The sequence below is a fragment of the Sebastes umbrosus genome, chromosome 3, assembly GCF_015220745.1.
Source record: "Sebastes umbrosus isolate fSebUmb1 chromosome 3, fSebUmb1.pri, whole genome shotgun sequence".
Classification (NCBI taxonomy): domain Eukaryota; kingdom Metazoa; phylum Chordata; class Actinopteri; order Perciformes; family Sebastidae; genus Sebastes; species Sebastes umbrosus.
Genome location: NC_051271.1, coordinates 1,259,188 through 1,275,202, shown reverse-complemented (window position 1 = coordinate 1,275,202; position 16,015 = coordinate 1,259,188). Strand labels below are relative to the sequence as shown.

Genomic DNA, 16,015 nt, shown 5'->3' with positions numbered 1-16,015 from the left:
TAAAACTTTAACCGGCTACGATAAAACTTTAACCGGCTACGATAAAACTTTAACCGGCTACGATAAACTTTAACCGGCTACGATAAAACTTTAACCGGCTACGATAAAACTTTAATGTTTCCGATAAAACTTTAACCGGCTACGATAAAACTCTAACCGGCTACGATAAAACTCTAACCGGCTACGATAAAACTCTAACCGGCTACGATAAAACTCTAACCGGCTACGATAAACTTTAACCGGCTACGATAAAACTTTAACCGGCTACGATAAAACTTTAACCGGCTACGATAAAACTTTAACCGGCTACGATAAAACTCTAACCGGCTACGATAAAACTCTAACCGGCTACGATAAAACTTTAACCGGCTACGATAAAACTTTAACCAGCTACGATAGAACTTAAACCACTTTAACCGGCTACAATAAAACGTTAACTGGCTACAAAGAAAAAATGTCAGTTCTTTGTTCCATATATTTCTTGGATAAAGATTGTTGCCACGACAACGACTGACAGCTATTTGAAAAGCAGATCTACGCAGGTGAAGGTGAGAGTGATGCTACAGGTGAGGCTACGAGTTATTCATCGTACCAGGTCGTCCTCCTTGTAGTGCATCTTGGACGTGTGTCTCCTCATGCTGTAGACGGTCAGCAGCAGATACATGAAGGCAAACGAAGTGTGAAGCCACAACAGATTCGTCCTGAACACAGAAAACACACATTTCAATTTCACACAAATCTCCCAAAATATAAAATCTTTACTGTTATGAGCAACTCAAAACCACCGCAACAGAGTTATTGGAAGAGGCTTTTGTCTCTTTTGATAGGCTAACAGTTTCCCCCTGCTTCCAGTCTTTGTGCTAAGCTAGGCTAACAGGGACTCACCCAGACTTCAGGTTGGCTATCGTGGTGCGTCCGAAGCTGTAGGCGTTGTTTTCTGGAACAAACACAAGCAGAAGTCATCAGGAAACCTTCGTGACTGATTTCCTGTTAAAACGTGTGAAGTCGTCATTTTTAAATCACAGGAGGAGGAGGAGGCTGGAATAAGGACACGTTTGAATGAGGACACGTTTGAATGAGGACACGTTTGAATGAGGACACGTTTGAATGAGGACACGTTTGAGGTACTTTACTTGAGTATTTCCACATCCTGCTACTTTCTACTTCTACTATACTTTTATTATCTACTGTCACTATTGTACTTTTTACAGCACTACATTTATCTGGTAACTATAGTTACTTTACCAGAGAGACCTCCAGAATGAAGTACCTGATCAGACGGAGTCCAGCACGAGCTAAAACCACCATCTACCATCAGACAGCAAACACACACCTACAGACCTACACACCTGTAGAACTACAGACCTACAGACCTGTAGACCTAGAGACCTGCAGACTTACAGACCTGTAGACCTACAGACCCGTAGACCTACAGACCTGTAGACCCACAGACCTGTAGAACTACAGACCTACAGACCTGTAGAACTACACAACTACAGACCTACAGACCTGTATACCCGTAGACCTGTAGACCTGTAGACCTGCAACCCGGTAGACCCACAGAACTACAGACCTACAGACCTACAGACCTGTAGACCCACAGAACTACAGACCTGTAGAACTATAGAACTAGAGACCTACAGACCTGTACACCTGTAGACCTGTAGACCCGTAGAGCTGTAGACCTGCAGACCTACAGTTCTGACCTGACTGCTGTTACCTTCTTTAGAAGGGGGTCCGGGGACTCCTTGGCTTAGGAAAGCACCTTTACTGATAATTCTGACTAAAATCAATCAGACACAAGGTGAGACATGGTGAGACACGGTGAGACACGGTGAGACACAGTGAGACACGGTGAGACAAGGTGAGACATGGTGAGACACGGTGAGACAAGGTGAGACACGGTGAGAGAGACACGGTGAGACAGACACGGTGAGACATGGTGAGATATGGTGACACAGACAAGGTGAGACACGGTGAGACAGACAAGGTGAGACACGGTGAGACAGACAAGGTGAGACACGGTGAGACACGGTGAGACATGGTGACATAGACACGGTGAGACAGACACGGTGAGACACGGTGAGACAGACAAGGTGAGACACGGTGAGACACAGTGAGACAGACACGGTGAGACAAGGTGAGACACAGTGAGAGAAGGTGAGACACGGTGAGACAAGGTGAGACACGGTGAGACACGGTGAGACACGGTGAGACAAGGTGAGACACAGTAAGAGACGGTGAGAAGAGTCAAACGTTCAAACGCTTTCAACAAACTTCAACATATGTGTTGTGAATATCTGAATATTAGAGGTGTTGGTTTTTCTTAGACATCATGTTTGTCATATTGAGGGTTGTCTCCCTGCAGAGTTCCTCTCGTTGTCAGAGTCTTTATATCTGGACCAGTTTGTTATTGACTGGTTGAAGGTCAACTAGCTGGAGGCTAACTAGACGAGCTAACTCTAGACCAGGGGTCAGCAACCTTTACTATCAAAAGAGCCATTTAGGAAAAAACTAAAAAAATTAAATCTGTTTGGAGCCACAAAACATCGAATCATTGTGATGAAGGTAACACAGTTTATAGTATATAGTATATAGTATATCAGTCTAATGCAGTGAGGGCGAAAGAGACAATGTACTACGGAGTATTAGGGCCACATTGAGGGAAAAAAAACATCTGAGATTTACACAATAAAGTCAGAATATTACGAGAATAAAGTCAGAACTTAACGAATAAAGTCAGAACTTTACGAGAAAGAAAAGAAAATAACAAGTAAAATTACTACTTTATAATATTATGACTTTATTCTCTAAATCTCAGATTTATTTTTTTTCTTCAATGTGGCCCTAATACTCCATCGTACCGTCGTACCGTCGTACCATCGTACCATAGACCTACAACAATGATCAATAAAAATGAAAATGTAAACAAAAAACAGTTATTCATTTCCATTTTTATGAATCCAGAGGGACGGCGGCGTTGTTCTCACCCAGAAGGTCTCCGGAGAAGTTGACGGGCAGGACGATGCCGACGGAGAGGACGCCGACTACGACCAGCAGGCCGATGATGTGACGCTGGAAGGACAGGTAATGGACGGCATCCTCGCCACACTTCTCCCTGATCTCTTCATCCCTGCAGGAGGAGGAGGAGGAGGAGGAGGAGGAGGAGGAGGAGCAGGAGGAAGGGTCGGAGTCAACACAAACCAGCTTATAGTTCTGCAGATCATTATAATAATAACTTTATTATGATTATTATTATTATTATATAAGACGGTACTCACTTTATTCTGAAGATGGCCGTCAGCCACGAGCAAAAACCCTGCAGGTACAAACACAGAACAATCAGGAGGAGCAGGAGACAATGAGGAGGAGGAGGAGACAGAGAGGAGGACGAGGAGACAGGGAGGAGGAGGAGGAGACAGGGAGGAGGAGGAGACTGGGAGGAGGAGGAGGAGGAGACAATGAGGAGGAGGAGGAGACTGGGAGGAGGAGGAGGAGACAGAGAGGAGGACGAGGAGACAGGGAGGAGGAGGAGGAGGAGACAGAGAGGAGGAGGAGGAGGAGACAGAGAGGAGGAGGAGGAGACAATGAGGAGGAGGAGGAGACAATGAGGAGGAGGAGGAGACAATGAGGAGGAGGAGGAGACAATGAGGAGGAGGAGGAGACTGGGAGGAGGAAAAGACAGGGAGGAGGAAAAGACAGGGAGGAGGAGACAATGAGGAGGAAAAGACAGGGAGGAGGAAAAGACAGGGAGGAGGGAGAGACAGGGAGGAGGAGGAGACAATGAGGAGGAGGAGACAATGAGGAGGAGGAGACTGGGAGGAGGAGGAGACTGGGAGGAGGAGGAGGAGACAGAGAGGAGGACGAGGAGACAGAGAGGAGGAGGAGGAGGAGGAGACAGAGAGGAGGAGGAGGAGACAGAGAGGAGGAGGAGGAGACAGAGAGGAGGAGGAGGAGACAATGAGGAGGAGGAGGAGACAATGAGGAGGAGGAGGAGACTGGGAGGAGGAGGAGGAGACAATGAGGAGGAGGAGGAGACTGGGAGGAGGAGGAGGAGACAACGAGGAGGAGGAGGAGACTGGGAGGAGGAAAAGACAGGGAGGAGTAGGAGACAGGGAGGAGGACGAGGAGACAGGGAGGAGGAGGAGGAGAAAGAGAGGAGGAGGAGGAGGAGACAGAGAGGAGGAGGAGGAGACAATGAGGAGGAGGAGGAGACAATGAGGAGGAGGAGGAGACTGGGAGGAGGAAAAGACAGGGAGGAGGAGACAATGAGGAGGAAAAGACAGGGAGGAGGAAAAGACAGGGAGGAGGGAGAGACAGGGAGGAGGAGGAGACAATGAGGAGGAGGAGACTGGGAGGAGGAGGAGGAGACAGAGAGGAGGACGAGGAGACAGAGAGGAGGAGGAGGAGGAGACAGAGAGGAGGAGGAGGAGGAGACAGAGAGGAGGAGGAGGAGACAGAGGAGGAGGAGACAGAGAGGAGGAGGAGGAGACAGAGAGGAGGAGGAGGAGACAGAGAGGAGGAGGAGGAGACAATGAGGAGGAGGAGGAGACTGGGAGGAGGAGGAGGAGACAATGAGGAGGAGGAGGAGACAATGAGGAGGAGGAGGAGACTGGGAGGAGGAGGAGGAGACAATGAGGAGGAGGAGGAGACTGGGAGGAGGAAAAGACAGGGAGGAGGAGGAGGAGGAGACAAGGAGGAGGAGGAGGAGACAGGGAGGAGGAGGAGACTGGGAGGAGGAGGAGGAGGAGACAATGAGGAGGAGGAGGAGACTGGGAGGAGGAGGAGGAGACAATGAGGAGGAGGAGGAGACAGGGAGGAGGAGGAGGAGGAGACAGAGAGGAGGAGGAGGAGACAAGGAGGAGGAGGAGGAGACAGGGAGGAGGAGGAGGAGACAATGAGGTGGAGGAGGAGACAGAGAGGAGGAGGAGGAGGAGACAGAGAGGAGGAGGAGGAGACAATGAGGAGGAGGAGGAGACAATGAGGAGGAGGAGGAGACAATGAGGAGGAGGAGGAGACAATGAGGAGGAGGAGGAGACTGGGAGGAGGAAAAGACAGGGAGGAGGAGACAATGAGGAGGAAAAGACAGGGAGGAGGGAGAGACAGGGAGGAGGAGACAATGAGGAGGAGGAGACAATGAGGAGGAGGAGACAATGAGGAGGAGGAGACTGGGAGGAGGAGGAGGAGACAGAGAGGAGGACGAGGAGACAGAGAGGAGGAGGAGGAGACAGAGAGGAGGAGGAGACAGAGAGGAGGAGGAGGAGACAGAGAGGAGGAGGAGGAGACAATGAGGAGGAGGAGGAGACTGGGAGGAGGAGGAGGAGACAATGAGGAGGAGGAGGAGACAATGAGGAGGAGGAGGAAACTGGGAGGAGGAAAAGACAGGGAGGAGGAGGAGACAGGGAGGAGGAGGAGGAGGAGACAATGAGGAGGAAAAGACAGGGAGGAGGAAAAGACAGGGAGGAGGGAGAGACAGGGAGGAGGAGGAGACAATGGGAGGAGGAGGAGACTGGGAGGAGGAGGAGACAGAGAGGAGGAGGAGGAGACAAGGAGGAGGAGGAGGAGACAAGGAGGAGGAGGAGGAGACAGGGAGGAGGAGGAGACTGGGAGGAGGAGGAGGAGGAGACAATGAGGAGGAGGAGGAGACTGGGAGGAGGAGGAGGAGACAATGAGGAGGAGGAGGAGACTGGGAGGAGGAAAAGACAGGGAGGAGGAGGAGGAGACAGGGAGGAGGAGACAATGAGGAGGAAAAGACAGGGAGGAGGAAAAGACAGGGAGGAGGGGGAGACAGGGAGGAGGAGACAATGAGGAGGATGAGGAGACAGGGATGAGGGGGAGGAGGAGGAGACAGGGAGGAGGAAGAGACAATGAGGAGGAGGAGACAATGAGGAGGATGAGGAGACAGGGAGGAGGATGAGGAGGAGACAATGAGGAGGAGGAGACAATGAGGAGGTAAAGACAGGGAGGAGGAAGAGACAGGGAGGAGGAGGAGGAGGAGACAGGGAGGAGGAGGAGGAGGAGACAGGGAGGAGGAGGAGGAGGAGACAGGGAGGAGGAGGAGGAGACAGGGAGGAGGAGGAGACAATGAGGAGGAGGAGGAGGAGGAGACAGGGAGGAGGAGGAAGAGACAGGGAGGAGGAGGAGGAGGAGGAGACAGGGAGGAGGAGGAGACAGGGAGGAGGAGGAGACAGGGAGGAGGAGGAGGAGGAAGAGACAATGAGGAGGAGGAGACAGGGAGTAGGAGGAGATTGGGAGGAGGAGGAGGAGGAGGAGACAATGAGGAGGAGGAGACAGGGAGGAGGAAGAGACAGGGAGGAGGAAAAGACAGGGAGGAGGAGGAGGAGACAATGAGGAGGAGGAGACAGGGAGGAGGAAGAGACAGGGGGGAGGAAAAGACAGGGAGGAGGAGACAGTGATGAGGAGGAGACAATGAGGAGGATGAGGAGGAGGAGGAGGAGGAGAAGTGACGAAGGAGTCCTTACGTTGTCTCTCTGGTCGAAGTCGACGGAGGAGGAGACGGAGGTGAGGCGTTCGTAGCGGTCGGGCGTCTCCGAGTGCATCGCCGAGGCAACGCTGTGGATACACACACACACCTGACAGTTAGCATGTAGCCGCTCTGACCTTTGACCTCTGCGCCTGGAAAGCTGATTGGACTCCTGAGCTGAGACACTGAACACAGAGGGAGCTGACAGGAGGTAGAAACACAAACATCAACAACATGGACCAGAAACATTCCAGAGGTGCTCCACATGTGTTCAGATCAAACTATTGATCCAGACGCTGCAAATAAAACTAAATATAAACTAAAGAACACTCTGAGAACACAACGTCCAGCGAGGACGTCTTCAGTGAAACACAACTAGTGTATCTGGATCCACTCCTCTAACTGAAACGGGCTCTTCCTCATCAGACACCTTCAACCAGGAGTCATGAGTCATGAATCAGAGCAGCAGCTCTTCTGTGATCCTGCTGACAAACCAAACTGAAAACATCAAATCAGGTAACAAAGATTATCAATAACATCCAAAAACCAAATGTACATAATGTCAGAAACCTGACCAGGTGATCACTCGCTGTGTTTCCATTCAACTGTCAGCGGATATTAAGCGAAACTTTTGAAAACAAAAGAGAATTAGGAGGAGCGTCTCCATCAGCTGGTTTGGAGCAAATACACTCAGCTACAGCGTAGTTTGGTCCGAAGGCGGTGCTGTAGGCTATATATGGCTCCGGTCTCCCCCTGCAGGACAAAGAGGACTCGTCCTGCAGGACGGACCGAGAGGACTCGTCCTGCAGCAGCAGCCAGCTCTCATTGAAGTGGCTTCTTCTTCTTCTTCTTCTTCTTCCTCTTCTTCTTCTATCTGTTTTATGGCAGCGTGCAACCATTGTTTGTTTGTGAGGTTGCATCCTGCCCCCTACTTTACTGGAGGCATTGTTGCGTCTATCAGTCTCATTTCAGCGGTTCTTCAAAATAAAAGTCCTCTGCTACTTTGTCTTTATTGGAGGGAACAAATGCACCTGTTGCATCGGCTATGACCTGCTCCATGTAAGAAACATTTTACAGAACGAGTACTTTTACTTTAGTACATTTTGCTGAAAATACTTCCGTACTTTTACTTAAAAGTAAAAATTTGAATGCAGGACTTTTAATTGGAAAGTATTCTCACAGTGCAGTATTTATACTTTTACTTCAGTAAACAATCATGAGTACCTCGTCTTCCACCGCTGGTTGTGTGGAGTTAGTTAGCTAACTAACTAGCTAGCACGTCACAGGGTTTACGGCACACCGAGCTACAAACACACACATGGCCTGTTACCTTTGAACCGGTTCATAGTTATCTGTGTCTCGTCTCCGGCTGAGTTCACGTTACACATGAAGAGAAGTGAGGAGCAGTGTTAGCATCACGGCTGTTATACAGTTGTCAGCATCACACAGCTGTTAGACCACATCTGTTAGAATCACATCTGTCAGCATCACATCTGTTAGAATCACATCTGTTAGAATCACATCTGTCAGCATCGCATCTGTTAGCATCACATCTGTTAGCATCACATCTGTCAGCATCCCATTAGCCAACAGAGCGTGATCAGGATGTTAGCGGACAAACCCAACACGGAGGAAGCAGTAACGTACTATTCTCGCTCCTCCCGGTCGCTGAAACGCTTCTTGAGTCTTCAGGATGGAAACAGAGAGAATCACCAGAGTTGCCATGACGACAGAGAGAGAATCACCACGCCACTAAGTTCTTTAATTGATATTTCAGAGGTTGCAGCGGCTCAGTTTTAAAGCTAGAGAGAAGATACTGGTATCATAGTAAACTAGAGAACCTGATGAATCCATCGGTACCAACCAGGTCAGACAAGCTGGTAGTGAAGGAGGATAAATAATGCTCCAAACTTACGCTAAATTTTGTCATGACCATTTTCAAAAGGGTCCCTTGACCTCTGACCTCCAGATATGTGAATGAAAATGGTTCTATGGGTACCCACGAGTCTCCCCCCCTCAGAGGGGACCCGACCCCCATCACCACACGACATCACTGTCTGTTACCTACAGGTAAAGGTCAAAGGTTAAAGGTGAGGTTACCTGTCGGCGTCGGTGACCAGCGCCAGGCGTCCATAGTCCCACGCAACCTTACGTAGAATGGAAAAGACGAAGAGCAGCACCTGAAGAAGAAGAAGAAGAGACAGGAAGACTTCCTGTTAGACTTCTGGATGGACACAATGAAAACATCAGAGGTCAAAGGTCACTGACAGAACCACGGCAGTGATGTCACCGTGTTGTTAATACGAGTCATTAAACATCAGTATGTAGGTCGATCCATGAAGCTGCAGTATTGATTTTTCCAACAGTCGGTGAACATCACAGCAGGAACAGCTCCCACAATGCAACAGCAGAGCTGCGTCCTAATTCAACAGGACTCCAGTAACAGTTGGTTTCATGATGTTCTGACAGGGAGGAGGAATATCTCTGGGACACCATCACCTCCATCAGTCACACTTGTACTTCCTCACTGTGGGACGACGGTAACTTTTATTTACGCTGTTCAAAATGTGGCGGCGAGAACTCATCACTCCGGTGACCTCATCACTCCGGTGACCTCACAGGGGCCGCCCAGTTTAGGATGATTTTTAAGATTTGACTTTTTATGTCCTTCACAGCCCCAAAATATAAATCTGAACTGCTTTCACACCAAGAGCGAAGCAAATCCTGGTGTCTCTATGTGGTGAAAGCCTCTCAGCGTTGAGATCGTCCTCCTCTCCTCACTGACGTCCTGACGTTGTTGAATCAGAAATGGAGGATAAATAAATCTAGTACGTGTCTGTGGTCACCCAGAGCGACGATAGTCCATCACATCTGTACAGAGACCAGAAACCACAGACTGTCTCTGGTAGAAACAACAACGTCTCTAGAGGACGTCATGTTGAGTGTTGATGGAGCAGCTGCATAGCCTGGCACTGATCCATCCAGACTCCATTCAGAAAACAAGCATTTTAAAAGTTGTCTGCTTGTCGTCATGGTAACAGACATGACAAAGCATGAATTCAGACTTTTTTACTAATCAGCATCATGATGTCGTTATTTCAGCATCATTTTGATCTGTTTATTGATATTAAATCACAGTTCAATCTGTTTATTTTGGGTTCATACCGCAGTAGAGACGTGAGGCTGCTAGATACAGTCACTGTATGTGAATACAGCTCGCCGCCGGGCGACGTTATGAACCCAGACACGACGGCGTTTAGTTTTCTGACATATCTGGGACTTCACCAACATGTACAAAGCAGATACAGAGGTTATTTCTTCCATGGCTGATGGAGGAAATGTTGTTGGTATCCATGGAGACGAGCTCCTCCTCCTCTCTGGAGCGTCTAGAGCGAATGAACACAGAGGATACCGGCGGTCCAACTAGCGCCAGTAAAGAGAGATGAAAATTCTCTTCTCTTTGGTGTGAACGCAGCGTTAGTGTGCAGCCTGAGATCCTCAGACAGGAAGCTGCTGACTGTTCTAAAGGGGGCGGAGCGTCTGATGGTCGGAGGAACGTCAGTTTTCTTTATCAATATATGTTTAGGTTTTCTTATAACTCCTTACATCTGCATGTATCAATGTTCTGTTTGTTAACTGATTATTAATGAGTCTCCGTGAAGATGGATCAGTCATTGACCCCCCAATCCCACCCCCACCCCGACCCCCACCCCGGCGTGGACGGCAGCGACTCACCAGGAAGCACATGAAGTCGAGGGCGAGCACGGTGGGCACCCCTCCGAACGGCAGCCCCTGCAGCACCGTGCTGCGGATGCGAGCCGAGTAGCAGTAGTCTTTGGACTCGCTGTGGGCGGAGCAGTTGTCATGGCCGCTGCACGCATGGCCGCCGCTGTATATCGCCATGGTAACGATCAGCGCTCTGAGCATGCTCACTGCCGCATCTTCGCAGAGAACCTGAGGGAGGAAATGGACATGTTAAAAAAACTGTTACCTTTAACCTTTCACTCAACAGGAAACTGTAAAGACATCAGAGCTGCGCCCATAGCAACGGTCTGTTATACATAGCAACGTCCTGTTATACATAACAACGGACTGTTATACGTAGCAACGGTCTGCTATACACAGCAACGGTCTGTTATACACAGCAACAGTCTGCTATACATAGCAACAGTCTGTTATACATAGCAACGGACTGTTATACATAGCAACGTCCTGTTATACATAGCAACGGTCTGTTATACGTAGCAACGGTCTGTTATATGTAGCAACGGTCTGTTATACATAGCAACGGTCTGTTATACACAACAACGGTCTGGTATACGTAGCAACGGTCTGTTATACATAGCAACGGTCTGGTATACGTAGCAACGGTATGGTATACGTAGCAACGGTCTGTTATACGTAGCAACGGTCTGCTATACATAGCAACGGTCTGCTATACATAGCAACGGTCTGCTATACATAGCAACGGTCTGCTATACACAGCAACGGTCTGTTATACACAGCAACAGTCTGCTATACATAGCAACGGACTGTTATACATAGCAACGTCCTGTTATACATAGCAACGGTCTGTTATACATAGCAACGGTCTGTTATACATAGCAACGGTCTGTTATACGTAGCAACGGTCTGTTATACGTAGCAACGGTCTGTTATACATAGCAACGGTCTGTTATACACAACAACGGTCTGGTATACGTAGCAACGGTCTGTTATACATAGCAACGGTCTGTTATACACAACAACGGTCTGGTATACGTAGCAACGGTCTGTTATACGTAGCAACGGTCTGTTATACGTAGCAACGGTCTGTTATACGTAGCAACGGTCTGCTATACATAGCAACGGTCTGCTATACATAGCAACGGTTTGTTATAAAGAAATAACAGACCGTAAAACGCGGTGATCAGAATCGAGTATTCAACACAGCCATGTAATAAATTTGAATACATTCCCTCCAATCTGAAAACCAAAACGACCGATCAGTCGACTAAGAGGGAGCAGCCCTACCAGATGTTAGCATGCTAACACATGCTAACACATGCTAACATCTAATATTAGCATTGAGCTCAACACAGCGCTGTGTGCTAGCATGTTATTGTGTTAAAGAAACATTAAAAGTCATCAGACTGTTGTGGGTTTATCTGAATCATCACATAACCAAACTCCATTTAAAAAAAGCATCGTTATGAAACCACCACCATCAACTGTCCACACAACACGAGAAGCAGTGCACCCTGGGAATGTTTCTGGGTCGAGTGTACACCAACAGAGAGAGATGATCAGTGTTTGAGAGTGACGCCTCAGAGCTGACTACATTACCCAGCATGCCTGAGCAGCAGCAGACAGCTCGCCCCTCTGTGACCTAATGATCCCGTTGTCACGGTAACACTGACTACGGCGCCTGACCCAGTTTTCACGCCTCGGCGGGCGTTTGCCACAAACCCAGAGTGACGGCGCTCCCGACTGATGATGTCATCGTTACATCACGTCGCAGTAAGAACAAAGAGACGACGTGAGGACGCGGCATGCACCCACCGACACACCGACACACACACACACACACACACACACACACACATATACAGTATGTGTGTGTGTGTTCTACGTGGTTCTGTGTAGAACCGTGACGGTCTGATCTGGAATATTCCACCAGCCCCCCTCCCCCCTTGTTGTCATGGTGCAGCAGCAGTATGACTCATCTGAAGCTGCAGACTCATTCTGACAAACACAATCCACATCCCCAGACCAGGACCCCACCAAGACCTGGAGACCTCCTGACAAACACAGTCCACATCCTCAGACCAGGACCCCACCAAGACCTGGAGACCTCCTGACAAACACAGTCCACATCCTCAGACCAGGACCCCACCAAGACCTGGAGACCTCCTGACAAACACAGTCCACATCCTCAGACCAGGACCCCACCAAGACCTGGAGACCTCCTGACAAACACAGTCCACATCCTCAGACCAGGACCCCACCAAGACCTGGAGACCTCCTGACAAACACAGTCCACATCCTCAGGACCAGGACCCCACCAAGACCTGGAGACCTCCTGACAAACACAGTCCACATCCTCAGACCAGGACCCCACCAAGACCTGGAGACCTCCTGACAAACACAGTCCACATCCCGAGACCAGGACCCCACCAAGACCTGGAGACCTCCTGACAGAGCAGGACACCTGGTCCAGACCCCCATTAGACCACACCATGTTCTTAGAGTTAGACCTGAACCCTCTGAGCCCCGTTAAGCCTGATTTATGCTGTTAGCAGCTGCATAGCCTGGCACTGATCCATCCAGACTCCATTCAGAAAACAAGCATTTTAAAAGTTGTCTGCTTGTCGTCATGGTAACAGACATGACAAAGCATGAATTCAGACTCTTTACTAATCAGCATCATGATGTCGTTATTTCAGCATCATTTTGATCTGGTTATTGATATTAAATCACAGCTCAATCTGTTTATTTTGGGTTCATACCGCAGTAGAGACGTGAGGCTGCTAGATACAGTCACTGTATGTGAATACAGCTCGCCGCCGGGTGGACGTTATGAACCCAGACACGTCGATGTTGGTTTCCTGACATATCTGGGACTTCACCAACATGTACAAAGCAGCAACAGAGGTTATTTCTTCCATGGTTGATGGAGGAAATGTTGTTGGTATCTGTGGAGACAAGCTCCTCCTCCTCTCCGGAGCATCTAGAGAGAATGAACACAGATGATAGCGGCGGTCCAACTCAGGCCAGTAAAGAGAGGCGAAGATTCACTCTTGATGTGAACACATCGTTAGACCTCCACCAGCCCTGATAAACTCACAGCTTCCTGTTGAACTGCTGATTCAAAAACTAAATAGTTTTTAAACAATCAGGTGAAGCTTCTTTAACGTTTTTTTGTAGATTAACGTTAGAATAAGTCTGTCAACGTTAACACGTTAACAACACGTTAACAACACGATAACACGATAAGAACACGTTAACAACACGATAACAACACGTTAACAACACGTTAACGCAAATTCATTATAACGCCACTAACTTCTTTAATGCATCAACACAACTTGTGATTTTTAGGTTGTAGCGGCTCAGTTTTAAAGCTAGAGTGAAGATGTTTACTATGGAGGACAAAACCTGCCAAAATAAAAAAAAAAATACATAAATAAATGACTCGATAAATAAATAAATATTCCATTAAATACACAAGAAAATAATATTAAAACTAAATGTAGGCATTAATTAATTGATTGAAAATGTGACATATGATAAGATATGATATTTCTGTTTTTATTTGCTTATTTATTTATCTACTCTTCTATTTAATTTTCCCCTTTGGTTTTTTAATTCATATTTTTATTTCTTTTAATTTAAATGTACTTTTTTTTAATTTCTAATTTATTTTTAAATGTATTTATTCATTACTAGTATTCATTAGGTTTTTAAGTAGTAGCGGCTCAGTTTTAAAGCTAGAGTGAAGATACTGGTATCACAGTAAACTATAAAACCTGATGAATCCATCGGTACCAACCATGTCAGACTAGCTGGTAGTGAAGGAGGTTAAATAACGCTCCAAACTTACGCTACATTTTGGCGAGGAAAAAACTGTCATGTCCATTTCCAAAGGGGTCCCTTGACCTCTGACCTCCAGATGTGTGAATGGGTTCTATGGGTACCCACGAGTCTCCCCTTTACAGACATGCCCACTTTATGATAATCACATGCAGTTTGGGGGCAAGTCATAGTCAAGTCAGCACACTGACACACTGACAGCTGTCGTTGCCTGTTGGGCTGCAGTTTGCCATGTTATGATATGAGCATATAGTTTTATGCTAAATGCAGTACCTGTGAGGGTTTCTGGATCAATATCTGTCATTGATTTGTGTTGTTAATTGATTTACAATAATACGTATATACATACATTTGCATAAAGCAGCATATTTACCCACTCCCATGTTGATAAGAGGATTAAATACTGGACTAATAGAACAGATACAATTAATTTATGATTAATCATTATTAACTATTTGAATTGATTGGCAGCCCTACTTTAGAAACATGGAAACACTGAGCAGCTAAAAAAAGAAAATGTATTTTTTGATAGCTGACTGACGTCTGCAGCTCAAAGATAACAGCTGAGAGGCTCTGCGACGCGACGCCCTGCGAGGACCAACCCAGCGTTCAGATTATCAGGCTGCTGTCTACAGACCCGTCTCTACGTCACACCTCCAAGCCCTTCTCTACCTCACTCCTACAGGCCGGTCTCCACCTCACACCTCCAGGCCGGTCTCTACCTCACACCTCCAGGCCGGTCTCTACCTCACCCCTCCAGGTCATCTGAACCTCTACGGTGAGAGTTGAGTGAAGTGTGAACAGACTCCGGGTCAGTGTTTTCTTCTGCTTCACTGTGAGCTGACTGGAGGTGTTATCAGTCGGCTGCAGGCCTCCAGCAGTGAGTCCTTCCCTTCTATCAGCGCTAATAACTAGGGATGTCACGATGCCATAAATCTAGTATTCCATACCAATACCACTGAATTTCCACGATTCTCGAGACCAAATTTGATGCCAATAAATCTCATGTAATGTATCTATATATATCCTCAGATTGCAAGCAGTAGTTTAAATTCACTGACATGGTGACATTTCACTGGGTAACGGCTACCAGAGGTGGGACCAAGTTGTTCAATCATTGTTTTGCAAGTCTCAAGTGTGTGACTCAAGTCCCAACTCAGGTCTCGAGTCCTAAACGGGCCATAGGAGCTCTTCACCAACTGTAACGTCATTTTAACAGCAGAGTAACGGGATCCATCTGGTGATCAGTAACATAACGTTAGTGCTTAATGGTTTTCTCCTGAAACTTGACTGGATGCTGTTGGATTGGTTCAAACTAAGTGGATCTGAGGAGTTAAGTGTAAGATAATCAAATGCAAGTCCCAATAACATTCACTGGAAATACAGAGTCCAGAGTTCACTAAAAAATAAAAACACCACTTTTCAGAGATTTAGCAATAAGCAACAAAAGATAGAAATTCAGTTTGTTCAGTTCAGTTTTTTCCCTCACGAGTGACTCCTCTTCTCGAACATAAAGGATCTCTGCATCTCTGGATCTTGCTGCAGCATGGCGCTGCTGTGTGTGAGAGCAGAGGACAGAAGCAGCCGCATATACCGCTTGGCGGGTGTTCATTTCAGACCTTTCAGGCATCGTACGGTACCTTCGGTACGAGTAGCGTCACGTTTTTAGAATTTTGGCATCGACTTAGTACCGAAGTATCGGTTCTCGTGACATCCCTACTACTAACACCGAGGGACCGCGGTAATAATGCTGAAGATCGACAGCCAATAGAGAACCAAGCTGACTAAAGAAGGAAGGACAACCACCACGGCTAATGCTAAACGTGGAGCATAAAGTAGTGGTGAGATGGAGCTCAGAGATGGAGGACCAACGTGTTGATTAGTGTTTAATTTAACGTGTCTCTGTGTCTTCATCCGTCCATCCTTCCTCAATGTTCACTACAAAGTAAAAACTAACAT

At 47.5% G+C, this 16,015-nt stretch overlaps 2 protein-coding genes across 6 annotated transcripts in view; one reads left to right on the top strand and one right to left on the bottom strand.

Annotated features, from left to right (window-relative positions):
• LOC119484981 (NACHT, LRR and PYD domains-containing protein 12-like) overlaps positions 1–16,015 on the top strand; it is a 956,516-nt gene that overhangs the window by 346,064 nt on the left and 594,437 nt on the right. The gene's annotated exons all lie outside the window — the stretch shown is intronic.
• The window catches only part of LOC119484993 (CSC1-like protein 2), a 31,242-nt gene that overhangs the window by 11,164 nt on the left and 4,063 nt on the right, over positions 1–16,015 (bottom strand). For 4 of the 5 annotated variants that reach the window (XM_037764223.1, XM_037764225.1, XM_037764226.1 and 1 more), the window contains exons 2-9: positions 10,220–10,438; positions 8,585–8,664; positions 8,132–8,170; positions 6,483–6,573; positions 3,282–3,319; positions 2,991–3,133; positions 886–937; positions 593–701 (exon numbers count right to left, since the gene is read on the bottom strand). In XM_037764223.1, the coding sequence (XP_037620151.1) occupies positions 593–701; positions 886–937; positions 2,991–3,133; positions 3,282–3,319; positions 6,483–6,573; positions 8,132–8,170; positions 8,585–8,664; positions 10,220–10,411 (744 nt within the window). In that variant the 5' untranslated portion in view covers positions 10,412–10,438. The remainder of the gene's footprint in view (positions 1–592; positions 702–885; positions 938–2,990; positions 3,134–3,281; positions 3,320–6,482; positions 6,574–8,131; positions 8,171–8,584; positions 8,665–10,219; positions 10,439–16,015) is intronic. The other variant, XM_037764227.1, reaches the window with a different exon arrangement.